The following is a 27,810-nucleotide window of genomic DNA, read 5'->3' on the forward strand; positions in this document are numbered from 1 at the left end:
GGCAGAGTGCGGGGTTCTCAGCGAGGGGGACAGTGGGCTCCGTGGCGGGCAGAGTGCGGGGTTCTCAGCGAGGGAGGAAGTGGGCTCCGTGCAGAGGGAGGGACACGGCAGGGAGAGGGGTTTGTGCGGGAGGAGTCTAGCCGCGGGATAGGTTAGTGAGCGGGAGGAGGTTGAGTGTGAGTTGCAGGCGGAAGGTTCCAGGAAGCGGGAAGGTTTCCTGAGGAGGGAAGGGGGGGCGGGAGAGAAGTCAGTGAGGAAAAGGGTGTTTGGTGGCGTCGAGGGACAATGGTCGTGAAGAGGGGAGTGCCAGTGAGGGAGGAGGGCGCTCCGTGGTGGGGAGGAGGGAGGGCAGTGTGTCAGCGGGAGGAAGTGAGGGTTCCTTGGGCCGCAGGATCGGGACCAGGCGGGGGCGAGCTCGGGGAGCAGGGAAGGAGAGTGAGCGGTGTGGGGGGTACTGAATGCGGGAGTGGGGGGAGAGCCCCGCTCCCTGGGGCCGCGTCCGCTCACCGTTTACCGTGCCCGCCGTGGCCTCGCTCGGAGCCAGGCTCGGGCCCGGGCCCGGGGGCCCCGCCGCCGCCGCCGGAGTTGCTGCTGGACCGGGCCCTGCTGAGTGAGCGCGACGAGCCCCGGGGCGGTGCGGGCCGGGCGCGCCGGCGGCCTCTGCGGCGGGGAGCGGACGCCGGGGACCGCGAGCGCCGCCGCCGCCGCCGCCGCCGGCGCCGCCGCCTCCGCCTCCGGGCCTGCGCGCCCGCCGCGCGGTCTCCTCTGCCCTGCGACGACGGCGCCGAGCGCGGGCTCGCGCTCTCCTTCCCCCGCGCGGGCGGCGTGGCTGCGCCGGCCTCGGCCTGGTCGCAGGCTCTGGGCGAGGACGAGCTGGGCTTCTGACGGGGAGAGAGGCAGAGAGGGCACGGGAGGGGTGGGGGGGAGAGGGAGACGGGGAGAGGGGACAGAGCGACGGAGACGGCGACAGAGGAGAGGAGGTGGAGAGCCCAGAAGAGAGAAGCAGAGACAGAGGAGACAGAGGAGACACGGATAAGTTCAAGAAACACAGAGAGAGGACAGACCGAGAGAAGGAGCGAGAGACGGAGGGTGAGAGAGCGGGTGGGTCGGGTGGGGGGAGAGAAGGAGAGGGGGCTTTCACCGGGCCCAGGCCGAGGGCCGCCAGTCCCGGGTCATCGCACACACGGTTCCCCGCGCCTGCCCTGCCTCTGCCTCTCCTGAGTGTCCACCTTCTGGCCTCAACAGTGCAGCTCATGCAAGGTTCTCAGCATGCAAAACACAAGAGGGACGGAGCGGTGGGGCGCAGGGGGCTGACAGGGAGGGGGCTCCAGGACGGGCACGGGGGCCGGCACTGCCCCCCTCCATGGGACGGACGACCCCGGCAGAGAGAAGAGAGAGGGCGGGCACTGGGAAGCCCTGCCAGGGCCAGCCCAGCAGGCCAGGTCCCCCAGCGCGTGGGGGTGAGTGAGGGGGTGGAGGGGCACACGGCACACAGATGGGGTGGGGGCGGGGCAGGACAACTGAACTCAAAACTAAACCGAAGGAAGGGAAGAAAAATAAATAAAAAAATAAAATCCACAAATGTCATTAGATACCAAAATCAAAAACAATGTCTGAACTCCTGGGGAACTGACATTTTTCTGTTAACATTTTTCTTTGTTTTCCGGCCCTGCAGAGACCTGTGGAGCTGTCAGTAGCACCCGACTGTCTTTCTGTTTCTCTCTTTTCTTTTTTTTTTTCTTTTCTTTTTTTTAAGTTCTGATTTTTAAGTCCCTCTTGGTTAACGTCCACTTACCAATAAAGTGGCACTTCCTCCTTTAGTAGGTAAGATGTGTAAGAGAAGGGAAAAGTGTGGTAGCGTAAGTTCATCATTAGATTCACAAAAATGCAAGAGAGATAGAGAGAGAGAGAGAAAAACTCAACCACCCCATTCTAGGCCTAGAGGAGGCCACACCGCCTCTGGAGGAAGGGCTGGCAGCGCCTGGCTCCTTGGGCCTGGGCAGGCACCACTTGGGTGACCATGACTGCTGGATAGAGATATCCTATGTTTTTCCAAAAGTGGAGTTAGATAGGACACAAGGATCTGGATACAGAAAACCAGAAAGGGCATCTGGTACCTTCTAAAAGGCCCTGGCTGGGAACCAGAGTCCCAGAGCCTGCTACTACCTCACTTAGTGACCCCTGCCAAGTCACTTTCCCATCCTGGGCCTCAGGTTCCCCATCCACAAAATGAGAATGTTGGGCTTTGCTTCCTGATGTTCCTTTTAGAGCAAATATTCCAAGATTCTCTGCACACGCCCCTGACCACCCTTTTCATCCCCTTCCCTCCACAGAACTGACTCTCCTGTCCTTGGGCTTCTATGTGGTAACAGTTGATTACACTTGTCTGTTTATATGTCTGTCCATCACTCCCACCCCACTCCCAAACACCAGCACCAACTTGACTTTGAGTACCTTCAGGGCCAGTTTGGTGTCCAATTCAAGTTTTTATCACAGAATCTGGCACCTAGTAAGGCCTCAATGCTATATGCTGAGGCAGGAAGAAATGCCCTTACAAGAGCCAAGGTCAAACCAGGGAGTTATAGGTCCAGGGGCAGGGTCTAGGCTAAGTTCTTTTGACAGGCTCTTGGGATGAGAGAACAAAACTAGCTGTCAACCCTCAGGGCACCTTGCTGCCAAGGGCTGGAAGAAGTGTGGTTGGCATGGCCCTGGTGCTTCCTACAGGGGGCAGAGCGGTGCCAAGGCCTCTCTGTACAAGCCTGGATCCAGCCTGGTCATGAAGGTAGAGCCAAGAAGTCAGCCCCATTGGTGGAGAGGCATAGCCAGCTTGTGGCTGGTGGTTGAAGCAGCCAATGAACACCAGCCATAGAAGGCCAAAGCAGCTGGCCAAAGCTGGATAGACCACGATGACCTCCTCTTGGAAGAGCCTGGTGTACTCTTTGAGGAAAAGGTAGGCATAGGTGGGCAGAATGGATATTACCAGATACCAAGCTACCCCTCTGAGCACCCTTACCCTAGGCTAGGAGAGATGGAGGCTGGGTTGTTCAGCCATGGCCCCTCAAATGGCATTTCCATTCTCAACCGATATTACCAGAGACCCTCGACTCCCCAACACGTACGCCCTCTATACCTGCCAGTATAGCTCCCAAGCTCCCAGTGCTAGTTTCTGTCATCCAGCATCCTTTTCCTTCCAGAGAAGGCAAATGAGAAAGAGGTCTCCAGGTTTAGCAAATTTCCAGTTTCTTTTCTATCCCTTTAATTGTCAAAGAGTATAAAGTGAACAGATACTAGGTAGGGGAGTGGGTCCCCTGGCAGCCAATGCATAGTAACCTATATCCATGGAGACGCTAGACCCCACCTTTATGAAGCCTTTGCTTGTTACTTTGATGGTAATGGTGGTGAGGAGGCACAGCAAGGCCAGCAGGCAGAATACTACACTTGGGAATTAGAACCTAGATGTGAATTCTGCTCCAACCCAGACCCTGGGTCTGAGCCACTACTTCTAACTGCAGGGAAGAAGCCAGCAGAGAGGGAAGAAGCCAGCAGAGAGGGAAGAAGACCGAGAGCCACGATGTTTCTTCCCACAGTTATTGCAGGCCCTCCCTACTTCCCACTGTTGGTCTAAGAGTTTTAGGAAGAAAAAGGATCTGGGTTGGGTGAATGCCCATGCCCATCATGTTGCTGCCTCCAACCATTGAGGCACAAGTCCCTGAGCCAGACCCCTTAGTGCTGATCTGGACCCTTCCTGCCTAGCACGTCGTGGAGTCCAAACTCCTTCCTATTTCCCTCTCACCTCCTTCAAGCCAGCTGGCTGCCATAGCCCAAGATAATAGTAGTTGGCAAAGTGAACACACTGGAAGCAACCCTCATGTAAGTTTGCTGTGAGACCTTAAGGAAGTGACTTAACTCTGGGGCCTCAGTTTTCCCACTGGTAAAATGGGCATAACTGGGGACTTTCTGAGCAGGGTGGGCCTGTTCAGGGCTTGAGAGGTTCTTTATAGATTACAACTGACTCACTGTTCCCTCAGAGACAAACAGGGTCAGAGCAGTGCAGGGAGGCCTAGGTCCGCATGGCATATCCTCCAAGTGCCAGGATGAGGGAGGATGGGAGAAAGATGTTGCTAGGTAGAGTGGCATATAGTGCCTTCCTTTGGGAAAGGTTCCTAGGCCAGTCTCACCTTTATCTACTATCCTTCCAGAAGCCCTCATGAAAGGGTTGCCATGGTCTTGCCAGAGGGTGAGCCTCATCCTCAGCTTAGCTGGGTCTCCTTATTCCCAGGAATTGAGAAAGATACAAGCACAGACACCATGGGATCTCATTGCCAGACAGGACTGTGGTGGCCAGGGATCACCAAATATCTCTGGAAGCCTGTTCTATGTGAGTCCTGTCTCCCTTACCTGGAACTATTCTCCCCTCTATCCTCTCCCCCATCTGACTCATAGCCTGGCTAATGCTTATCTCTCCTTTACAGTCATTCCAAGGCCACCACCTCCAAGAAGTCTCTCCTGAGCCTCACCCTGAGTCGGTGCGCTCCTCTATGATCACACAGACCATTATTCCTTCCTTCAGTATGGACTGTGCCAGGATGTGCTTGAGCTGGGGCTACTCTGATGAGCAGAGCTTCCCATCCATGCTTCAGCTTTCCCCCTCTCATTGTTCTGAGTGAACTTTTCATCTGTCCTCCAGCCTGACAGGTGGGGCTGCGAACCTAAGTCTGCCTGCCTCTCCCCTGGCATGGGTACTCAGACAGGGCTGGCATGGAGGAGTGCTCAGCAAATGCTTGCTGTGTGTGTGTGTGTGTGTGTGTGTGTGAGAGAGAGAGAGAGAGAGAGAGAAAGAGTGAGACCTCACCTGCCTCTGAGCCCTGCTCCCAGGAGCCCCTCTGCTCCTTGGTACCACCTGCTCCCCAACATCTTTCTCCCCCCAAGTTTCTTAATTGTTTTAATGAAACTTTACCTCAGGTTAAATTTATATGATGCCAAAACAACCATTTGATTCAGTTAATTTGGAGGAAAAAAAGTACAATGATATTAGGTGATCATTGGCTTCTTATCCAACATCTTTTCTTTTTGCTTATATAAGAAATTCTTGAGGTGAAAAGATATTGGGAAGAGAGTAGCAAGGAGTAGTGTGCTTGCCTAGCCCCGGTATTCTTAAAGACAAGAATAAGTGGGCATCTGAACAACTATCCCCTCCAACTCAGCATCTGAGGGTCCTGTCTCTGGGCGCCTGGTGACATCAGTACTCCTTGGTGATGGGGCCTCCACTCCTCCATCAGTCAGCAGTGCTTTCTCCCGCCAGGAACAATTATCCTTGTCTGCCCTCCTAGAACCACCCAGGGTTGAATAATGTTCTGAGTGGGTGAGCTCCTGAGGACCTGCCCCTGGGGTCAATATGGAGGGAGATGAGGCCTTCTCTTTTCAAAGCTGAGGATGGAGGCCAGTGAGGCCTCACAAGGATTGGGATGTCAAACTTCTGTAGCTGCACCTAGGTGGGACAGAAAAGAGTTTAAAGGGCAGGGATGGGGTGCTGGGGTCCTTGAGGACCTACCTGTGACATGTGCCCTCAGTGTAGCTGGATGAGCACTGGGCTGGAAGTCAAAACTCCCAGAACCTAGCCTGGTTCTTCCCTAAACTTGAGGGTCCATGGCTTCTACTGATTATCCCTCCTGGATCATTCTGCATATTAAACTCACATTGGGAAGATGGAAAGATGCTGGGGGAAGGAGGGAACCCCTGTCTGGATTGGGCAGTGGTTCAGGAAGGGAAGGGTTAGCTGAGAGTTCCTTCCATCCCCCAGATTGCCCCACAGAGACTTTTCCAAGCAGGCCTTCTAAGTCCAGTACCTACTCCTTGCCAGCTCACCCCCCACTCAAAGTTCAGACACTATCATGCCCCAAAGATGTAGCTGTGGGTTTCAGCCTTGATGTTAGCTGCTGCCCCAATGTCCTGCAGTGCCCACCCTAAAGCTCCACCTGCAGCCAGGGCAGGACCCACAAGAGCCCAGAAGGCCCCAAAGAGTAGGATAGGGCTCTTTCCCCAGGCCTGACCTCAGCCAGAACTTCCTCCAGGATATGGAGGCCAAAAGGCCCAGCACAGGCCCCTCTACCAAACAAAAGGTTACTGTCCAAGTGGACCCCAGGGGCTGGCAGGGTGAGGGGTGAGTGGCTTAGCAGTTACTCCAGACAACAGAAATCAAATTGGCTCAACCACAGCATAGAGTTCAGGAAGGGAACACAAACTTGGAATGCTAAACCACACAGAAATGCATTCAGACAACAAAATGAGCAGAGAGGGCATGGAGGGAGGTTGGGAGGAGAGGGCAGGGTGGTGTGGAAAGGGAGAAGAAGGAGCAGGGAAGGTGAAAAGGAGGAAAGAATGAACCAGAAACGTTGTTGGGGAGAAAAGTCAAGAAAACCAAACAACAAACCAGCTTTGTAGCTCATTTGGAGGAAATGCAAGTTACAAATGAGTAGTCACTAAAATAAAGAAAAGGGAAGGGGAGAAAACCAACCAGAGCAAGACTGAGAGAAAGAGAGAGAAAGAAAACCACATTCAAACCAAGCAGAGTGGCAGGGCTTATCTGGAGATGGGAGCGAGCGAGCGCACAGCTGAGCGGGGATACCTACCTTCTCAGTGGTCAGGGACAGGAATGCAATAATAAAAAAGAAAAGAAGGTCTCCGCATTGGGAATGCAGAACGGGGAAAGACAGTGACTCTAAGCTGTGCTCCCCCTCTGAGTTGGCATATGGGCAGCCAAGTGTGGCTTTTGGTCTAGCCCCTGGAATGGCAGGGTTCCTGCCCAGCCATTTCTATTTGCTCCCCCACTCCCCCCACACAGGTTCCATTAGCCAAGCTTTTCTTAACTTTTTAAACAACAGAAAACCTCCAGAGGGCATGCAGGAAGCAGCTGATGGAAGCAGAACCACAGGGTGGGCAAAGGAGGGGCTGGCAGCCTGAGGACATAGGCCCATTTCAGGGAAGAGATGGAGAGAAAGAGACAGAGGGACACAGAGAGAAAGAGAAAGACAGAAACAAAGGCAGAAGGAAATAGACAGAAAGGTGGACTCAGCCAGAAAGAAGAAAGAGAAGCTGTTTAAACAAGGCCAATCAGAGTGGACAGATGGGGTGAAGGGGAACTGTGCATTTAAAAGGGAAGGCAACCACAGATGCAATTTAGATGATTGGTCCTGCCTCCAGTCAACCTCACTCCTTTTACCCCTGACTTCAGTACCATGTTAGCAAAATTCATCCCTCCTGCTTTTAGGCTTCATCCTGGAGGAAATGCCAAGATGTCCTTTCCTATTCAGACTGCCCTGCTCTAACCATGGTCACTGCTCTTTCCTGGGGCTGTGGAGGAGAGAGGCCTGGGAAAAGGCAGGTCAGGGAGTGCCATGGGCACCTCTTCTTGGGGTCACCCTAAGCGGCCCACTTTGTGATGACATTTGAGCCAGAGGCTGAGGCCTTGCTCACAAACCATCTCTGGCACTCTCAGCAAATGGTGAGGCTCCGTTGACACTTCTAATGCTAGGGACAGGAGGAGCCAAGGCAGGGGACCCTACTTCTAAGGCTGCAAACCTTGCACACCATATCTGGACAATATGCTGGGCTTTGGGCTCAGCAACTTACTCTTCTATCCCATATCATATGACCTTGAGCAACTCCCTTTCCTCTCTGTGCCTCACTAGTTTTAAAAAATATTTTATTTTTAAAATTTTTATTTATTGATTTTAGTGAGAGAAGAAGGGAGAGAGAGAATGAGAGAGAGAGAAAGAAACAGGAACATCGATCTGTTCCTGTGGGTGCCCGAACGGGATCAAATTGGCAACCTCTGTGCTGTGGGATGATCCTCTAACCAACTGAGCTATCCAGCAAGGCTGTGCCTCACTATTTCTGTCTCCACCCATGTGTAAACTGTAAGGGCCTAGGGATCCGTGAGTTGCTAAAGCTGTGGTCATGTAGAGTTGGGCTTGTGTAACGCCAGGCTCAATTATACCGGGGTCTTCATGTGGGCAGGCCTCAGTGCTGGGGAATTGAGAGGGCCAAGAGTCTGCCGTCAACATCTGGAGGGTCCCCAGGGGCAAAGCATGAACGGAGACCCCCAGCATCCACCTCCCAAATGCTCCTCCTCCTGCTCAGGACTCTTGGAGTGTGTGCTTCCCATTGACTGACTGGCTCTACATCTTGGCCGTGGCTGGGGGCCTTGGCGTTAGAGTGTCTCCTTTCTGATATACCTCTAAAATGCTGTGTGATTGAGCTGGTCATTTGATCCCTGTGAGTTGCAGACAGCAGTAAGCAGCAGAACCCAGAAATCCCCTTGGGGTTCAGCCCTGTCCTGGGATGGGATAACAAAGAGATAGAGGGGGCCAGAATCTCACTGGCCTAGTCTCAAGACCAGGATAGCTTTTTTTCCTCTTGCATGGGAGTGTCTGGCTTTGAATCCCTCACCTGAACTAAACTCTCTCAGGTGTCTTCAGCTCCCTCTTCTAGGGCCTGCTTAGGATCTGAGTCCTGGCACAAAAGGTGCCAGCCTGTCCCTGTCATGCCCAGCCACCTTATACTGTACAGAGCTGAGGAAACACAGGAAGTTCACTGGTCTAGGAAGGTCCCTGGGTGGCTGGGACAAGTCTCTCCTTCCCTGGGTTGCCAGCTTCTCTCCAAGGTTTTTTATAGACAGGGACCCAGAAGCACATCTTCTCACTTTTTTAAATTTGAAAGCTGAGGGCTATACTCCAGGGTAGGGAGGAGGGATGGTTGCTTCTGCAGATTTGGCAGCTGTTGGCATGGGAAACATTCTTTAAGAGTTATCTTCCCTTTTAAATTCTGATTACAAAGGAAAAAATAAGTATATAGACATATGTATACGATTAATGTTCACTTGAGACTCAAAAACCATTTCTGCATTAGGAGAGGCTCCCACAGTAACGCACAAAAGCAAAATTCTAGGATAACAGAGAAGATAGAAAAAACTCAGAGATAGTTTGCATTTCTGTACGTTATAAAGGAAAAAGGAAAAGAAAATACAAACAAAAACAAAATAACAGGAAAAGTTACATAAACTTTCCCACCCTCTTCCCTTGCCACTAAACGAAAAATGGAATCACAATATTACCACGTTTCAAATGGGAGGCTAAAAAAAAAACAAAAACAAAAACATAGGTGGGGTTAAAAATGGTGAGCTTTTCTTTTTCCATTTGTCTCTCTCTCTTTTTTTAAAAGGTAGAATCCAAGAATACCACCCCCAGTGCTTTTTCCAAAAAACATTTTTGGTTAATGGCAAAGTCTATGACCCCCTCTCACCTCCCTGGAGGCGAAAGAGAATTAGCCTCATTTCACTTTTAGGAGAGGGTTTATGGGCAAGGAGGGGTTCTGGGTGCAGGTAAGAGGCAGGGGATGTTCAGCAGTCCCTAATCTCCCAGAGCCCGGAGGGTAAGGAGAGGATTTGGGGACCATGTTTTGTGAAAGGATTAATAAAGTTTCGTCTCCTAGAAAACTCCCAGGGAAATGTAAAAATGGGGTCCCATTTTGGGAGGGAGACAAGATTGGGGTGCTGCCGAGGCTTCTTCCCCATGCCAGAGGCTAGGCCACTTTCCTTGACTGCTTGTTCCTGGGGTCTACCTAGTCGCAGTGGCTATTTTGTCTGTATGTGCCCAGGACTCTTGTGGGGGCTACTTCTCAGGAGTCCAAGGCTGGGAGGCTGAGGAGGGAACCGTAAGTGGGAAGGAGCCTCTTACCCACCCTAACTGGAAGGAATATGCTTTTCTGTACCTCTAGGAGGGGAGGCACATGAGAATGTGGAACTTCCCTGAGAAAGTGTTTGGGGCACTATGTTGTTAAGGCCCTGTGCCCATGGAGGTGGGTGGGTGCCCAGTTGGTCATCAAGTCTCAGGACCTGTCTCTGTCCTGGCTGCCCTCAGCTACTTCTGCATTCCCTCTCCCACACCCAGGACAGATCCAGGGACATTGGAATGATTCTCCCCACATGGCCTGACCCGGCAGGCACCTCAGAGCTCAGGAGCCTGGCACCCTGTCTAGATGGGGCAGTTTCCAGATAGGCAATGTCCTTAAACGAAAATTAACCTTGAGACCAAGAGCCTTTTGTCAGGTGCCTTTGGTTTTCCTTTCCTTGCTGAGGCCGGGAACTAAGAGTATTTGAGGAAAAAAAGGGTGTGAAAGGAAAACAGCCAAAAATCAAAATGAGACTGACCAACATGTACATGTTTGCTGCTGAGACCTGAGGCCTGGGGAGGGGCAGCTCCCCTCTCCTGCCGAGCGTCTGGGCAATCCACGGGTCTAGGGGGGAAACCTGCAAACTGCCCATCCTAAGTCCCCTGTACCCAGTCAGTGCCCTTGCCAGTGCTGCGTCCCCTTCTCCCTGGCGGGTCCTCTACACTGTACTCTAAGATCAACAGACAACAGGGGGCTAATGAGCCTCCGCTGGGAAATGGGATAACTCCCACCCTAGTTCAGACCATCCAGCTGGGAGCTCCTACAATCACCCCATCTGCCTGTGGGTCTCAAGCAATCTATGCCCCTCCTGGAAGATGGATGGGGACAGTTTGGGGGGTAGTGTTGGTGCGGTATCCCCAAAAGCAATGGGTACACTGGGATGTGCCTTAGGAAGGATGGGGGGAACTCCCAGGTTTGAGACACCTGTCCAAGCAAGGACAGTGCCTTGGAAAGGAAAGACTGTCCCTGGAGCAGGACCTGAGAAAGGCTGCTCTACCGTGGCAAGGGAACAGAGGAGAGGAGGAACCTGAGAGAGGGGAGGGGCTGGTGAGAGGGCTGAGGGACAGAAAGCACTCTGAGATAGGGGAAAGAGCTTGGTGAGGAGAGGGAGGCTCAGGGCCCAAGTGATGTCCAGGGGAGTCCTGTCTCCTGAGTCCTGTTCCAATGGTCATGTCCCCTCCCAACTCAATATGCCTGGGGGAGAAAGGCAAGAGACCCTGTTTCTTCTTCAGCTCCTTACTCAAGTGGCTGAGTGTCCCCGTGGTCAACCCTCTCTGGCCTTCAGTTTGCCAAGCTCAAGGGTGGCCTGCAGGCACCCCAACCCCAACCCCACCCGGGACACTAGGGCCAGGCGGCGTAACAACCAAGTAATCCTGGCCGCTCTGGTTCCAGGGAGGGCGCATGGGAGGGGGGAAGCTGCGGGCCCGAGGGAGGCGTGCAGCCCCCTCGCCCGTTACACACTCACTGGCCCCTGGCAGAGACTCGCCTCGCCCCAGCACGGCGCAGCCCGCGCGGCGCGGGAACCTTCTGCAAAGCCAGGCGTACGTACATCGGGCGGGCTGTGCGCCGATCCGGCGCGGCCCCCGTGGACTCCGCTCCGCTGCCTGCTGCCTCCGTTCTGCTGGGGCGACCCCCAGTCGCTGCCGCCCGACAAGGAAGGAGGAGATCGGCTCCCGCTGGACCGCTGGCTGCCTGTCTTTCGACCATCGTCTCGGTGCTTGGGGCTTAGCCTGGGGGAAGCACATGGAGGGAGCCGGCGTGAGATGCCCCTCTACAAGAGACCCCTGCCGTGCGGGAAGGACAGCCCCTTACCCGCTCTTGCACTAGGCTGGGAACCTTTCTGTTTAGAGAGCAAGGCCCCTGTCACACTGCCTTGATTTCCATTCAAGGTCTGGGGCGTCCAGCCCAGTTCCAGATTGCAGCTGACATTGACCTGGTAAACTACCCACTGATTAATTGCTGTTCTATCAGCCTGGCTCCCAGCACTTGGGGATGTTTAATATGCAAGTCTGCTCCCCACAATAGAGCTCAACCACATCTTGAGCGCTCGCAGTGGCCTAGAACCTACCTGCTGGGTGATCTGGAATCACTGTCTTGGGAGGAGAGTGAGGTGCTATGGGAACTTCCACTGCTGTGGTGATGGGATCTCCGGCCTGGGGACTCGTGTGGCCTGGGAGAGAAATCAGCCTGTACCTAGGTTCTGCTTGACTATCCCCATGGAGGATCCCTGTGAAAGCCTGATGGAAGCCACTGTTGACCAATATCCCTCCTACCCACACCCCAGTCTCCTAAAAAATAACACAAAGACTGCTCACAATGTTACAAAGCCAAGCTAGTAGTACCTGTGGGTCATTTGTTGGAATTAGGCAAAGGTACTCTTTTCTCTAGATGGCACCAGCCCCCCATTATCTCATTCATCCCTCAGGTGTTGCTTTTGTGACTTTGGAGAGGTGCAGGGAGTTACAAGGGCTGAGCTTGAAAAGACCCTGTTCTGGGAGGCAAGAGGCCCGGGTTCCAGCTCCAGCTCTGCCATCTCTCATGGGAACTCTTGGCTCACTTTCTGAGTCTGAACTTTTTCTGTCCGAGCAGGCAGCTCAAAATGAACTATCTCCCAGAGCCCAATTCTGTGATTCCAAAAGGCCAGATTTGCTGTGTGGGGGAGGGGAGAGGGGCCGAGGGACTGGAGAATGGGAGAGAGCGCTCACCTCTTCTTCTCTTTGTTCTTCTCTTTTCTTTTGCTCTTGGAGCTTCGAGATCTACAGAAAGCAGAGACCAGGTGACAGCACAGCCTGAGTCAGGTAGGAGAGGGCAGGGCCTGGAGCCCTGAAGCTGGGCAGGCTGTGCCTAGGTGTGGACCTGAGGTTTGTCCCTCTGTTTGACCCGAGCCTCCCTAGCAGGTATGGAATTGCCCAGCTCACCCCACTGCTTTGGTTTCTTTCACTTAGCCAAGCCTGTCCCCTCCTGCAGTAAGGCCTGGCCCATGAGCGACTCCTGCCTGGACCCTAACTGTGTTCCTTCTGGGAGTACCAAAGGGTGATGTGACCACAGACCCCGAAGGAAGGGTGGCTTCCCCTTCTCTTCTGGCATCAGTCTTGGGACAGGCCCTTCTGATGAGTTTCTGGGGTAGGGAGTGGCCCCTCCACACTTCATTTGTTCCCTGCACCCCAGGTCTCCTCAGATGGGGTCCTCCCAGGCTAAGCCCAAACCTCCTGCTTCACTGTCCTCTAGACGGTGGCCTAGCCCAGGGCCAGCTCACCAGGGGTTTAAAAAAGAAATGCTTGCCCTAGCTGAATAGCTCAGTTGGTTAGAGCCTTGTCCAGATCACAAAGGTCGACAGTTCGATCCCTGGTCAGGGCACATACAGGAACAGATTAGTGTTCCTATCTCTCTCTCCCTCTTTCTCTCTAAAATCAATAAATAAAAATTTTGAAGAAAAAAAAAAAGGAATGCTTTCCCTTGCCTGTGATCTTCCTGCCTTTGGGCATAATCTCCCTGCTTTTGGGTTACTGCTCTGGATCCCCATCCCATCCTCGCCAGCTGTCTGTGGTGGGTCCCACAGCCCAGTTCTTGCCTTTGACAAAAGGATTGAGAGCCTTCTGATTAGCCCTCTAAGGTCTCCACCCCATGCCTGGTTCTGTTGGTCTCTCAGCGCCACCCATCCTATTGCCACCACTGGCTCAATCCTTCCAGTTCTGAACAGATGCTTTCTTCTGACCAAAAGTGAAGTGATGCTAAGAAACACTGGAAGGTGTTTCTTACAGGAGTAGAGTGAGTGGGGGCAGGCTCGAGGTGTGTGTGGGGGGAGAAGGGAGGCAAAAATTTGGGTCTAGCCTGACCAGGCGGTGGTGCAGTGGATAGAGCATTGGACTGGGATGCGGAAGGACCCAGGTTCGAGACCCTGAGGTTGCCAGCTTGAGCGCGGGCTCATCTGGTTTGAGCAAAAGCTCACCAGCTTGGACCCAAGGTCACTGGCTCGAGCAAGGGGTTACTCAGTCTGCTGAAGGCCCGCGGTCAAGGCACATATAAGAAAGCAATCAATGAACAACTAAGGTGTTGCAACGTGCAACAAAAAACTAATGACTGATGCTTCTCATCTCTCCGTTCCTGTCTGTATGTCCCTGTCTATCCCTCTCTCTGACTCTCTCTCTCTCTCTGTCTCAAAAAAAAAAATAAAAAATTGGGGTCTAGAGCCCATGTTGCATGCTTTGTGCCTCAGTCTCCCCATCTGGAGCTATCTAGCCAAGCTTATTTCTAAATCCTTCCCAGGAATGATGGGAACTGGCCAGAGAACCTGTGCGAGTTAATGGTGACTACTGCAGGCAGCAAGGGCCCACACTGGCCCATAAGAACTAAGGAGGGGAAAGGGGAAAATTGGGGAAATCGGAGGGCTAGAATTAACTGTTCATTTAGGCTCCTCCCCCACCTGGCAAATGGCCATGAGCGAATTCCCACTGCAGGAATAGGGCTGGGGACTCTGACCTTCTTCAGGGCTGCTAGAAAGGTCTCTGGCTCTTATGCCAACCATGAGGATATGACTGCCCCACATCTTTCCCTCCATGCTGAGTGTTCTACTTTCACCACCCTGCTTCTGCCTGGGCTCCTGCCTTTTGCTTCCTCCTGTCCTCTCTCCCAATCCATCCTGAACAAGTCATTGTCCTGGTCAGAGCCCCATGCTGGCTCTCAGCCCTTCCTAGGCAGATATCAGCTCCATAGCAGTCAGGTCTGTTGGGGGATGGCACTTGCCCCTCAGATACTCTACCTCTAACCACAGCCCACCCACCCTGTCTCCTACCCACGGAGGCTTCCTTCTGCCTGGCATGCCCTTTCCCTATAAATCTTGGGTTCTAATGTTTCTGCCTTCTTAAGTGACACCTCTACAGACACAGCTCTTGAACACTGGACCTGCTAGTTGTCTAAAAATTGTGTCAAGGCTGACTCATGAGACAGGCAAAGATTGAAAACAACTGGGCTTCATCCTCCTCCCTTGACCCTCAGTCCCCTGCCTGCCTCTAAGAAGGAGTTGCTTGAGTGGAACAGTGGAGCGGGGCAGGACCCTTACAACTTCCCTCCCATTATGGCTCCCTTTGGGCCTTGGTCTCTGCAGGGGGACACTAGCCTGTGTTCATATCCTCCTGTCACACCTCTACAGGACACCGCTCACCTGTGCCGTCTCTTCTTCCTGGATCCAGAATCAGACCTGTGGGGCCATAAAAGGGTTCTCTTGAGCCAACCTGAGATGACTCAGGGTTACCAAAACAGCACAGCCCTGGTCCTCAGCCCCATGAGAGTGAGGAGGCCCCAAGGAAGGAAGGGTACCTGTCTCTGCGGTGCTTCTTCACACTCTTCTTCTTCTTGCGCAGGGGTGAGGAGCTCCCACAGCTGTAGACAGAGGGGGTGGGGAGGTGGGTTCTAGTGAACTGGGGCCCTGGAGGGGGAGAGGCAGCTGGAAATGACTGGGAAAGGCTGGGTGCCTGGGGCCTCAAAGCTGGAAAGGGGACTCCAGGCCATGAAGCCAACCACCTGTTGTATAGAATGAATCAAGGCCCAGAGGGTCGGCAAGGTCTCTGAGGGTAATTGGCAGAGCTGCCTGTGTTGTCCCCTAGCCACCTGTCTATCCCTTTTGGCATTGTAAGAGAGGACTGTCTCAAACCCAAAAGTTCGAGGCTGTAATGGTGGGATTTCTGGCAGCTGTGGGGAAAAGCTGGTGGTATTCAAGGTCCGGGCCCTGGGGTGCCAGGCCTCCTGCCGCTGGAGGATGGCCCTGGGATCCCACCCACCCACAGACACGCCCTCCCTTGCCCACCTTCATCACTGACCTGCACTCGGAGTCTAGTCTCCTCTTTTTGCTGAGGGCCAGGGGAGAAAGAAGGACAGTTGGGCTGTGTTAGTTGGGCCCCCAGACATTTGGTAGGGTCTCAGGACAGGGGAAGAGGAACCACAGATGAGATCCTAACAAACCCCTTCCCAGGTCACTCACACATGTGGTGGGGAGAGCGGGACTGCTGGGGAAGGACAGAGGGCACCTATCGGGTGGACTGACACAGGGGTGGGGTCAGTGTGTCCAGTTCTGGGGCAGAGGGACTGAGACGGGGGCGGGGGGGGGGGGTCAAGACATCCGGTTCTGGGGCCTGGGGTGAGTGAGTGCCAATGTCGGGGGACGGTATGGTACGCAGTGAGAGGGGACGACTTGATGAAGGGGAGGGGCTCAGTGGGGGGAGGAGCCTCATGAAAGGAAGGGGGTTGAGTGAGGGGGGTCAGTAACGGGGAGAGCACGTTGTTGGGGGCAACATAGTGAGGGGGAGGGGTTCAACAAAGGCAGAGGAGCTCAAGGAGGGCGGGCTCACAGATGCAGCGTTGGGTCCCTTCGGACTCCTGGGGGAACCCACCGCACCCCTCCTGCCCCCAGCCGCTGGCCGGCTGCCCTCCCGGAGCTCTCACCGGCTGCGCCGGTGGCTTCCTTTCTTCTTCTTCTTCTTGCGAGGGGGCGATGCCGAGCTGCTGGACCAGTGCTTGGTCCTGGTGAGAAGGAGCGGGGGCGGGCGCGGTGAGGGGAAGGGAGCGGTCCCCATCCCACCCGGCCTTGGTTCTCCCCGTCGCGCTGGGCGCTGACCTGTAGCCCCGGTGCCCGCGGTAGCAGGCGGCCGGGCAGTCGCAGTCCACCGGGCCGTCGTCTTCGTCAAAGGGCGCGTATTCCAGGCCCGGCTCGGCGCCCTCAGGCAGCCGCGGGGTGTCCGCCACGCTGCCGGCGACAGGGACGCTCAGCACCCGTCCCCGCGACCTGGCCGGGGCTTCCCGCTTCCCCTTTCTCAGCACAGCACCCCGGCCTGGTCCGCCCCAAAGGTCCAAGGAAGGCGTGGTGCGGCCGTCTCCGGGGTCTGCAGCCTCGACCGGTAGACGGTCACGCGGGGATGTGGGAATCCAAAGGGGAACCTTCCTTACAGACCCCACAACCTTAACGGAGCCATATTTTGCAAAAGAGAAAGAAGAGCAACCGAGCCCTCCTCCCTCTAATTTCTCCTTCCAAGTTCTTCCTCTCTCATCAGTGAGCCCCCTCTTCCTGAGTCCCCTCCCCTCATTGGGTCCTCTGCCGGCATTGATTCTTTGTCCCTTAGTCCCATTCATTGCACCCCTCACCCAGCCTCCTTTCCTTTCCCTCACTGAGCCCCCTTCATGGATCCCTGTCCCCTTTAGCCTCACTGCCCTATTCCCCAGCCCCTCTCCCCTCTGTAAGCCCACCCCCCTCTCCAGCCTTCCTTTTCCCTCATTGACCCCTCACTGATCAGGCTTCCTTAACCCTGCTGGCCTATTCCCTGAGCTGCTTCCCCTGCCCACCCGACTGCCTCCCTCCTCCACAACCCTCCTTCCTCCAGCGCTGGCCTCTTCTTTGAAATATTCATAGCTTCTCCTGCCCTCCTCTCACAGCCTCTAGCCTCCCGAGGCCTCGTTGCTCTTCTGCTGCCAGGCTGTCATCAATCACTGCCTGGCGGCAGCAGGCGCCAACCCAACGCTCTGCCCGCCTCGGATGCTCCCCATCCATCTTGCAGAGCTCTCCCCTACACTCAGCAGGGACCCTCTCCTAGCTCAGGAGTTCCCAGCCTTCTTCTGCCAGATTATTTCACCTTGCAGGCACTTAGAAGAATGATGCTTTTTCCCCCAAAGGCAGCTGGGCTTAAGGCAAGCACAGTAGTTTAAAGCTGCAGATGTGCCCTCATCATGCACTGTCCCTGAGTCACACTGTATGACCTGGTGCCTGTCATGCTCCCTCTCTGTGCCTCTTCACCAAGATGAGAGTGATGACTGTGTTTTACAGGGCAGTTGGGAGAATTCACTGAGGTAACAGGTGTTGTGCAACTTTGTTTTTTATTGAACAAGCCCAGAAGCAACTTCAAAGGCTAGGCTCCAGAGTAACCGGTCCCTGGTGGTGGCCTTCCCACCTTCCTTTTTTCATTCCATGCTAGCTAGGGTAGTGCCCCTTCTGCATGGAGGCGCAGCCTTGCTTTCGGCAGAATTACCCTCACTCCCGGATGCCACTCGCCTGGCTCATTCTTTCCCTACCCTGAGAGAGGAAGGCCAGGATTTGCTGGCAGATGGTTAAAAACATGCCATCGGCTTTGGATTCACACAGACAGGTCTGGATCCAGGCATGACCAAGCTCACTGAGCCGCAGGGTCCTTATCTATCCAACGAGGAAAAGGATATCCCAGCTTTGAGGAGAGGATTAAGTAAGATTCTGTCTTTAAAGCTCCTGTTGTCCCACACATGGTCACCACTGTTAGATGAGGAGCCTCTGTCTGACACATACCAAACCTTCTCTTCCAGGGAGAAATCCGTTGTGACACATGAAAGAGATACAGGACAAGGAAGGCAGACTGTAGCTACTGAGGGAAAAGAATTTTCAGGGACAAATCTCCAGCAGAGCACCCACTAATCTGCTAATCTTGAATCTCAATAATGCCATTCAATTTCCAAACATCAACCTGACCCTGGCAGCCTTGAAGTCATCTAGGCAGTACAGGAGGTTTTCCTGGGTGATGGAGGAGAGGCTCATGTCATCCCCCACCCTCACAGAGTCAAACACTCCCACATCCCTTCACTCAAATCTCTCAGCTCTTCCTCACACTCCTCTTGCTCCTCTTTCCAAAGCCAGTGGCCTCCCACCTCCTCTCCCAGAAATATTCAACTCCTTGGCCTAGTCAGCACCCCACCCTCTCAAGGCCTGTCACCCCACACAGCCCTGAACCACACAAATGCCTGACACATAAAACATAGTCTTTAGCACATAACTTAAGGGCACTCCAACATTGTGCTGGTAAGCCACTGGGAGGAGAGGCTTCCATTTATCTAGACACAAAAATGAGGACGGCTATTCACAAAATAAAATAGGTCAGTTTGGGCACTGCCTTCTGCAGGGATCCTTTCTTGCCTCCTAACATCCCAGCTGAGATAGCCACTGCATGGAGACCCTCACTGAGCTCCTCCTTCCCCTCACTGTGGCCTTACCCCCTAGGACATCTCTTTTTTCTTCCTCTGTCCCAGGGACAGAATTCCCTCCCTGCTACCCTGGTCTCCTTCCCTGGGGACTTATCATTTGGCCTTTCATTCTTCAGTCCCTTCTGAGAGATTTGCTTGAGAGCAGGCATACGGTACAAGTAGCAGGCTCAGGGAGAAGCACAGGGTCTCAGAATCTTCCGGTAAGATTTATCCTGAGAGTTCCAGGGATATCAGTGAGAGCAGGCATACGGTACAAGTAGCAGGCTCAGGGAGAAGCACAGGGTCTCAGAATCTTCCGGTAAGATTTATCCTGAGAGTTCCAGGGATATCAGTGAGAGCAGGCATACGGTACAAGTAGCAGGCTCAGGGAGAAGCACAGGGTCTCAGAATCTTCCGGTAAGATTTATCCTGAGAGTTCCAGGGATATCAGTGAGAGCAGGCTGCCACCTCTTTTGCTAGTTTTGTGAGGCTGGTACCACTACATCTGCTTTGCAAGATCTCCCAGGGTTCTCCTGTCCTGCCTTTCCTGAGTGACAATATCACCAACAATAATGTTTTCTAATGTGTAATTAGTTCTCTGCAGTTCACAAAGCCACTTAGAGAAATTGCACTCCCCTCATTTTACAAAGAAACTGAGGCCCAGAGAGGGAAAGGAACATCCCTTGTGGTTTTGGGACCTTTGCATAAAGAATGTAAGCTCACCTATGCAATTGGTTTTGAGATGTCAGGTGCAAACAGGGCAGCCCTTGACTTAGCTGGCTGGGATTCCTCGCTGTACATGATAGCTCAGCTGTCCCCTCCCTACTTTATAGACACAGTTGTGGGAGTGTGTACTGACATGTATTTAACGTTTCTTGCTCTTAAGTTCATGTTTGTGGCCTAGTTTGCTTCTCACCACGTCCATGAAATAGGTAGGGGAGGCGCTCCTCCCCATGACAGAACAAACCAAGCCCTACAGAGCTGACCAAAGCAGGCCCAAAGAGTCCACTGCAGGGGGACTAAGAACACATCGAGGTTGAACACAGCACCACACAGGACACATGCCAGACTGGCTGCCATAAGCAAGGTTCTGACCTGGGAAAAGACTGCCTGTCACATGCTCTTCTTCACGCCAGCAGTTTTTCTAATTAACTGGTTCTGTTTCCCATTAGCCAGCAGCATAATGGCCAATTGACAGATGAAGAAGTCCAGACAAAGGAGGGGCAGATCCCAGGCAAAGGCTCTGCCCTCTCTGCTCATTCACTCAGCCAGTGTGCCAGGCCTGCCAGGGGCCTGGCGGGGTGGGGTTTGTGGTGGCAGGAATAGGGATGAGTCAGGCCTGGTGCCTCTCCTCTATCTCCTCTAAATGCAGGGCAAAAATATGATACTGCTTATTATAATGACTAATGCAGATGCCAGCTACTATTCTAAGCACTTGACATGTACTTAGCTCATGTAATCATTTAATGTTAAGAACAAGCCTCTGAGGTGGATGCCACCATAAGTATTCCCATCCTACAGATAAAATAGTAAGGCACAGAGATGTCACACTATGTATAAAATTAGATGCATAGAAAAAGAAACACAGTTGCTCACTGTTTTAGAAAGTAGCTTATGAATTTCATTTTCCATAAACCTTCTGTCCCCAAAATTTTGTTATATTACATAACTATGAAAACAACTATTCTTAAAAGTTGTCATTATATATTAGAGTGAAAAGAAAAAAGAACTGACAGCAGCCACAAAAAGTAAAGAAAACATGTACATTCCAAAGAAGAGAAGGTTTTACTTTTATTCTGGGAATATGGGCAAAGTGGTTTTTAGAGGCAGCCTTGGATGATGAGGTGTTTTGAACCTCTGGAAGGAGCTAGGGTGTTTCAGGCTGAGGGCTCACTGATAAAAGGTGTGGGAGTGAGAACATGCAGGACACAGCTGGGAATTGCCGGCAGGTCAGGCTGGCTGCTGTGTGATACTGAGAGTGGGAGACAAGGCTGGGTCTAGAGTGTGGAGGCCATGAATGCCAGGCCAGGGAGTCCAGACTAGATTGCCTGGATGTTAGGGAACTCACAGAAGGTTTCCAGGGCAAAACAGGACTTCCCACATCTACCATTTCCAAGGATAAAAGTGTGCCCTCTTGCCACATCTCTGGGGCCTTACTCTTCCCCTCCATCACTTCTCACTCAGAACAGAGTGCCAGCTGCTCCACTGTTCTCCCTGCAATTTCATCCATCTGATCATCTTCCAAACAGGAAAGTCCCCAAATACCTGTCTGACCACATCACACCTCTCAAAACCTTCCACTGGCTCCGGGATCACATCCAGATACTGCAGCAGTGTGATGTTCTGGTATCCAGTATGGTAGATAGACTTCAGGTGGGACTGTCATAAAGGTCTGTCACTAAAACCAGTCAATTCATTTAAGGAAGAAGAATGCTCTCTGGGAATAAAAAGCTTTTAGAGTGACTCTGTCCCTGTCGAGATCCTTTCCTGAGTGGGAGGTGTCAGGAACTCTTATGGTCTATAGAGGGTTAAAATCACACACACACACACACACACACACAGACACACACACACAGGTGGAGACCCTTCAGCTGGCTCTTCTTGGAGAAAAAGAGGCACTGAATATCTTCACATCTCAAATTACCAGCCTATGAGTGGGTGTGGGGTATCAGGGTCAGGAAGCCAAAGGCATGAGCACAAGGACTGCTAGATGGTCAGAGGGCTTCACAGATACTCAAGAGAATCCCACAGTTGGCAGAGAAGGTGGAGACACCCTGGCAGAGGGGAATAAGTTAAGGCCAATCTAGTACTCACCTTTGCCAAGCCCTCTTATCATCATGAGGATCATGGTTGTTATAAACTAAATGTGTCTCCCACAAAAAAGTTTGTATGTTGAAACTCTAATCCCAATGTGATGGTATTAGAAGGCAGGGCCTTTGGGAGGTAGTTAGGTCATGAGGGTGGAGCTTTTATGAATACGATTAGTGCCTTTATAAGAAGAGACAAGAAAGCTAGCTGGCTTTCTTTTCATCATTTGTGGATAGAAGACAGTAGCAGTCTACAACCTGGAAGATACTCCTCACATGGACCTGGCCATGACCTCAGACTTCCAGCTTCTAGAACTGTGAGAAATGCATTTTTTAAAAATTTATTCATTTTAGATAGAGGGAGAGAGAGAAGAGCAGGGGGAGGAGCGGGAAGCATCAACTCCCATATGTGCCTTGACCAGGCAAGCCCAGGGTTTGAACCAGCAACCTCAGTGTTCCAGGTCAATGCTTTATTCACTGTGCTGCCACAGGTCAGGCCATTTTTGTTGTTGATCAGTCACCCAGTGTATATTTTTGTTATAGTCGCCTGAGCTGATGCAAACAGTGGTGGTGATCATCTATTAGTGACACATGTCTGCTGTGTGCTGTGACTATTCCTCATGCTCACATTCAATGTCTCATTTAATTTCCTCAGCAGTCCTATGAGGTAGGTACTAATTCTCCATTTTATAAGTGAAGAGGTGGAGGCCCTGAGAAGTTAAGGTCCTGCTCAAGTCACACTGCTGGGGTGTGGTGGAGCTGAGACCCATAGCCCAAGGGGTTAACATTGAACTTAAAGCGTTGGACAGTTGTAGCGTCTGACACCAGAGCCTGCACTCTCCCTCCATTACCCCACACTCTGAGCTAAGACGTGAAGGTCCACAGGAAGGCAGGCACACGACCAATCTGTCAGGTCTGCCTCCAACCTTGGGTTCAGCACCACAAACAGCTCCTCCCAGCCTCTGAGTAATCCGGTGTGCACCACCAGCCTCCTTAGCTTGCTGCAGTCACTGTTTGGAGTGCTATTTTCACACCATTTTGGCTGCCTGAGCTAAAAGAAGCCTTCTGGTTGAACCCCTTCTCTCTGTGAAGGAGGAAACTTAGACTTTAGAGAAAATTGGCCAGCTGCCTTATTCTAGGCATCAGGAATGTAGCAGTAAACATAACTGATAAAGATGTTATCCTCAGGGAGCTAAACTTCTAGTGGAGTCCCAGGATCCTGCAGTCTATATTCTCCCCTCCCTCCAGAGCAGGTGTCCTCCTTGACCACCAAGTCTTCCAGACACTGCCTCTCCCAAGGAGCCTTTCCTGACCGACAACCCTAGCTTGTCCCCCTCAGTTTCCTCATAGAACATGCACAAGTCCGAAAGGTTCAAGTGGCCACATTGTCAGGAGTTGATTTAATTCCTGGTTTCGGGTTACAGGTTTGTGTTTCCAGCAAGAGAGCAGGAGGCATGTGCCCCCTTCTCTCCACCCCCTCACTGCACTAGCACGGGGTTAGGCATGCAGCACAGATCCTCAAGGACATTTCTTTTAATGATGGAGACACTGCAACATTCCAATCGCATATCTCCCAGGTGTGTCCCAGTTCTTATGTATATACATTATTCATTCATTCATTCATTCATTCACTCACTCAAGGAAAGGTAAGATCAAGACTACTGGAGAAGACCTGGAAATCATTCACTAATAGGAAAGAGGGAGCTCCCAGTGGACAGACTCCATGTCTCTCTCATCCTCCTCCTCTTCTGTGCAGACCCCAACACCCAGAAGGGACATTTGGAAAGGCCCCTCTGCCACCCAGATGCTGCCTGAGCCTACGTCCTTCCTTTGCCTGCCCCCACACAGGTGGCACTCACATGTGGCTCCCAGATCGGTCCTCCCTGGTGAGCATTCCCTCCTTTTCCATCAGCATCTGCCGGAAAGTCCTGACCTTCTGTCGGGTCTCCTCCTCAGAGTACCTGCAGGGGTGCAGGGAGGGTGAGGGCTGTTCTCCTGACTTTGGTTCCCTTCGCCCCTATGCCCTCCCCCTCCCCAGCCCTCAGTCACGAGAACACTTTCCAGCTTGTGAAGATCCTCCAACCAAGGTGCTCAGCTCTAGGGAAGCTCAAGGCCTGCCCACTTTGTACCAAAGCAGCCAACCAACCAGCTAAACATACAAACAAACTATGGGAAGAGTTGTTCCCAGTGGTAGGGAGACCAACTAGGTTAGGCTATGCCCTTCCTCCCAGCCCTCATCCACCCAGGGCAGGACTTCCTCCCACATACAGGCTACAGTCACTCCCTGGACACATTTGAGGGAGAAGTGAGAATCCATGGTTTTTTCTGCTTTCCTGGCCTCAAGGACATCTGATCCTTACAATAGCCTTGGGAGGTCCTTAGAGCATCTCCATCTCTGCAAGATAAAGGCTACCAAGTAGCTTGCTGGGGATTCCAGTGCTAGATCCCTTGTTTCCCGGCCTTCCAGCTCCCCTGAGTTTCTCCCTCCAGCAGGTGTTCATGCTGCCCGGGTGTGTGTGGGGGTCTTTGCTCACCCTGTGCCAGGGACACAGCAGGTATCCATCCAGTGGCTGCTGCCGAATGAATCTTGCAGCCCCCAGCCCCCACCCTCATTCCTTCCTAGGCAGCAGGTCATTGTCCCGGACAGAACACATGGTGTCAAATAGAAATGGGGTCCTGTCTTGTCTCCATCATCTATTCACCATTCACCCTCTATCCACAAAGTAGGCCCAACCCTCCTACTCAGCCTCTTCATGAAAAGAGTACATTGTTTCCTCTTAGGGACTCCATATCTTTTCTCCATCCCTTTCTCCTTAATTATTTTCTTTCCTGTTCAACAATCATGTGTGGATTGACCCTGCCATTTTAGAGAGCAATTTGGCAACTGTTTTCAAAAGCCTTAAAAAACGAACACACCCTTTGACTCATAAATTAACTTTCCGGTTTACTTTGAGGAAATAATCATGACTAAGCAGAAAGATGTGACTCATAGGATGTTTACAACAACAGCATGGATACCCTCTGACCAGGTTATGTGCTGCTGTTTGTGTTTCCATGGCAATCTGTGCCTCCTGGATCCTGGCAGGTGGTTCATGTGTTAGTCATTATTTGTTGATTCCTCTGTATTCTGGCCTGGGAGTTCCCTGAGGGCAGGGACCTTGTCTGCCTGGATTGTCATTGTGTCCCCAGCACTTGGTACCTTGCTTTCCACCTGTGGCACCCCATATTTTTGATAAATGAGTGAGTGGTGATGGAGAGGCATTGAAGAGTTTGAAGGTTTGACTTTTATTTTGGAAAGGTGGCGTTGGCAGCTGTATGGCTAGAGGAGAAGGACCTGGGGGCAGGGAGGCTGGCATTGGGCTCCTGCGGAGGTTCATGCAGGAGATGGTGAAGTCAGAGCTAGAGAGTGGCCTGAAAATGGAGGGGAAGAAGTGGACAAAACTGTCTAGGTGGGAGAATGGCTGGGGCTTGGGGACTTATTAATACCTTGGGCAGGAATAGATGAGAAGCACAACTTTTTAACCAGGTGTCTCCTGACCTCCAGCTTGGGTCTGATCCTCTGCAGGTTCAGGCACTGTGTAGGCTACCATAGGGAAGGCCAAATCCTGCTGGCACAACAAGAGGTCCATCTCTCCAACTCCCAGCCCCAGCCCCACCACAGGGAGGATTTGTGTGTGTGTATATGCTGCAGGGTGCTCAGGCCACACTGTACTGACATTTCTAACCCCGCTTCACCAAGCTCTGGGCCTGGGCCTATGGCATCCACCTCAGTCCCTGTTTACCATTCAGCTGCAGGGTCCTTGTCCTTGTGCATTGGGCAGTGCAGAGCCCTCGGACAGCTGGGCTGGCCCAGTGCCCAGGAAAAAGAGGTGGTAGCCTCTCTCTAAGTAGTGGAGGCACAGAGAAACTGCTCCCATCTCACCTTCTCCTCAGGAGGCCAGCTTGTCATTGTCACCAGCACAAACAGCCTAGGCCCTTTAAATCTGCTCAGCCCCTGACTCATAGACCCCAGAGGGAGACATGGGCAGGATGCACCATTGGCATGGGGCCCTGCATGTTTGGGGCTGGGAGGAGATGGCCCAAGAGCAAGGCTGGGCCAGGTTCCCAGCTGGATAGGAAGAGCTTGAGGCCAGGGTCCAAGCCCTATGTCTGGGGGTGTATGGAGCACGTGATGCAGGGAGATAGATTTCATTCAGACCTGGAATAGGACATGTGCAGGGATGAGGCTCATTCTGGAGTCAGCAGGTTTAAGACAAGTTGAAAACTCCAGCATCTATTGGGGAGCTGGGAGGGGCTGGACTGAATCAGCTTGGAGGTTTGGGGAAGACAACTCTATGCCCCAGGATTTCGTGCTGGGAGAAGCTGGGGATCCAGGAATAACATCTGGTTATTGGGTAAAGAGTTCTCAAATGTGACCATCATCTCCCAGTCTCTCCTCCCTTCATATCTTTTGATATGAACTCTCTCAGCTGAGGCCACGTGGGACATTGATTAAGGGGTGAGGCAGGAGAGCCAGGAAGGCCTATTTTGGAGTCCTGGCATACTTCCCACCTTCTAGCTTCATGACCTTGGACAAGTCCATGCACTTCTCTTAGCCTTAGCCCCTACATCTGTGAAATGGGATAGTAACCAACCTGCCTTTCAAGGTTGTCATAAGGATTAAGGGAAATGATGCATATAAAGCTCTTGGCACATAGTAGGTGCTCAATAATTTGTAGTGATTGAGGACTTTTTGTTTCAGAGTGGTGGGGACAGAGGGTCTAGATATCCCAGGCTCTCTGTCTTTTTCTACTCCAGACCTCTGCCTCTCTTCCAGGAGACAAAGGCTGCAATGGAAGGGAGATGGTACCCAAACCCTCCACGCTCTGTGGAAGTGGAAGTGGCAGCATTTGCCAACTTAAGGCCATGCAGGAGGCCTGGCTGGCGTTGGTCAAAGCCTCATACTAAAAGTCAAGGGCTTGGACAGGGAAGTGGAGATAGGAAGGACAATTATGTCTATCTTCCTTGTCCCCACATTACTGCATGGGAAGGATATACCAAATTTGTTGTTGTATGGGGACTTCCTGGGTTGCTTTCTGGGGCTGGAGTGGGATGAGGGGATACTGTGTTTTAAAAGAGGTCCCCAGCCCTGGCCGGTTGGCTCAGCGGTAGAGCGTCAGCCTGGCGTGCGGGGGACCTGGGTTCGACTCCCGGCCAGGGCACATAGAAGAAGCGTCCATTTGCTTCTCCACCCCCCCCTTCCTCTCTGTCTCTCTCTTCCCCTCCCGCAGCCAAGGCTCCATTGGAGCAAAGATGGCCCAGGCTCTGGGGATGGCTCCTTGGCCTCTGCCCCAGGTGCTAGAGTGGCTCTGGTCGTGGCAGAGCGATGCCCCGGAGGGGCAGAACATCGCCCCCTGGTGGGCAGAGCGTTGCCCCTGGTGGGCATGCCGGGTGGATCCCAGTCAGGCACATGTGGGAGTCTGTCTGACTGTCTCTCCCCGTTTCCAGCTTCAGAAAAATACAAAAAAAAAAAAAAAAAAAAAAAAAAAAAAGAGGTCCCCAGAGTGGAAAACATTTCATTCTACTCATCCTTGCCCCAGACCCAGGGCTCCTAGATAACTCCTTCTTTGGTTGTTAATTTGATTTTCACTGTAGTTCTGAGGGGTTGAGTAGCCTCACTATTCTCATTTTATAAATGAGGAAACAGAACAGGGAGAGGGGAGGGCTCTAAGTTCCAAGCCAGCTAGGTGCAGAGCCTGCACTGTCCGCCTGGATACCACCACCATTATCATTGTGTCCTCACAGGAAGGGGCCTGGATGAGGGGCTGTTTGTGGGGGGAGGGAGGGTAGAAGCATCATATTGCACAGACTGGGGGCTTTGTCCCCACCCCTATAGTGACTGCAGGCTACAAACAGAGGCTACCCCGGAAGGTGATTCCAAATGCAGCATCAATCACCAGTGAATTAGCGGGCCATCCATCAATATTAAGAAAGGGATTGCTTTTAATGGGGCCAAAGAATGTGTATTTCTGTGACTAGTGGGAATATTTGTCAAATGCCTGAGAACCTAGTAAATAAACGTGAATGAACCAGTGTCTCTAGAAATGGATATTAATGACTGGATTTGATAACAGGGCAAAAGGCCCTAGTGTTTGCGAAGCACTTATTGGGGACTGGTTGGGGACAGAGAAGCCCTGTATGTGCCTTAGTCCTCAGGACCCTCAGAACAATTCTAGAAGAGAGATGTCCCTATTTTACAGAGAAGTAGTTGTGGCTTGTCCAAGGTCACAGGCCTGGGCTGGAAGCCTGGATTGTTGGGTTTTAG

The 27,810-nt window shown here is 52.5% G+C and overlaps 1 protein-coding gene across 2 annotated transcripts in view; it reads right to left on the reverse strand.

The window, feature by feature from the left end:
- Positions 1-27,810, reverse strand: part of SRRM3 (serine/arginine repetitive matrix 3) — a 58,081-nt gene that overhangs the window by 4,525 nt on the left and 25,746 nt on the right. For both annotated transcript variants that reach the window (XM_066274500.1, XM_066274501.1), the window contains exons 3-12: positions 23,366-23,467; positions 16,340-16,468; positions 16,168-16,245; positions 15,546-15,575; positions 15,046-15,108; positions 14,891-14,926; positions 12,435-12,485; positions 11,798-11,899; positions 11,279-11,459; positions 508-881 (exon numbers count right to left, since the gene is read on the reverse strand). In XM_066274500.1, the coding sequence (XP_066130597.1) occupies positions 508-881; positions 11,279-11,459; positions 11,798-11,899; positions 12,435-12,485; positions 14,891-14,926; positions 15,046-15,108; positions 15,546-15,575; positions 16,168-16,245; positions 16,340-16,468; positions 23,366-23,467 (1,146 nt within the window). The remainder of the gene's footprint in view (positions 1-507; positions 882-11,278; positions 11,460-11,797; positions 11,900-12,434; positions 12,486-14,890; positions 14,927-15,045; positions 15,109-15,545; positions 15,576-16,167; positions 16,246-16,339; positions 16,469-23,365; positions 23,468-27,810) is intronic.

The sequence above is a fragment of the Saccopteryx bilineata genome, chromosome 4, assembly GCF_036850765.1.
Source record: "Saccopteryx bilineata isolate mSacBil1 chromosome 4, mSacBil1_pri_phased_curated, whole genome shotgun sequence".
NCBI lineage: Eukaryota > Metazoa > Chordata > Mammalia > Chiroptera > Emballonuridae > Saccopteryx > Saccopteryx bilineata.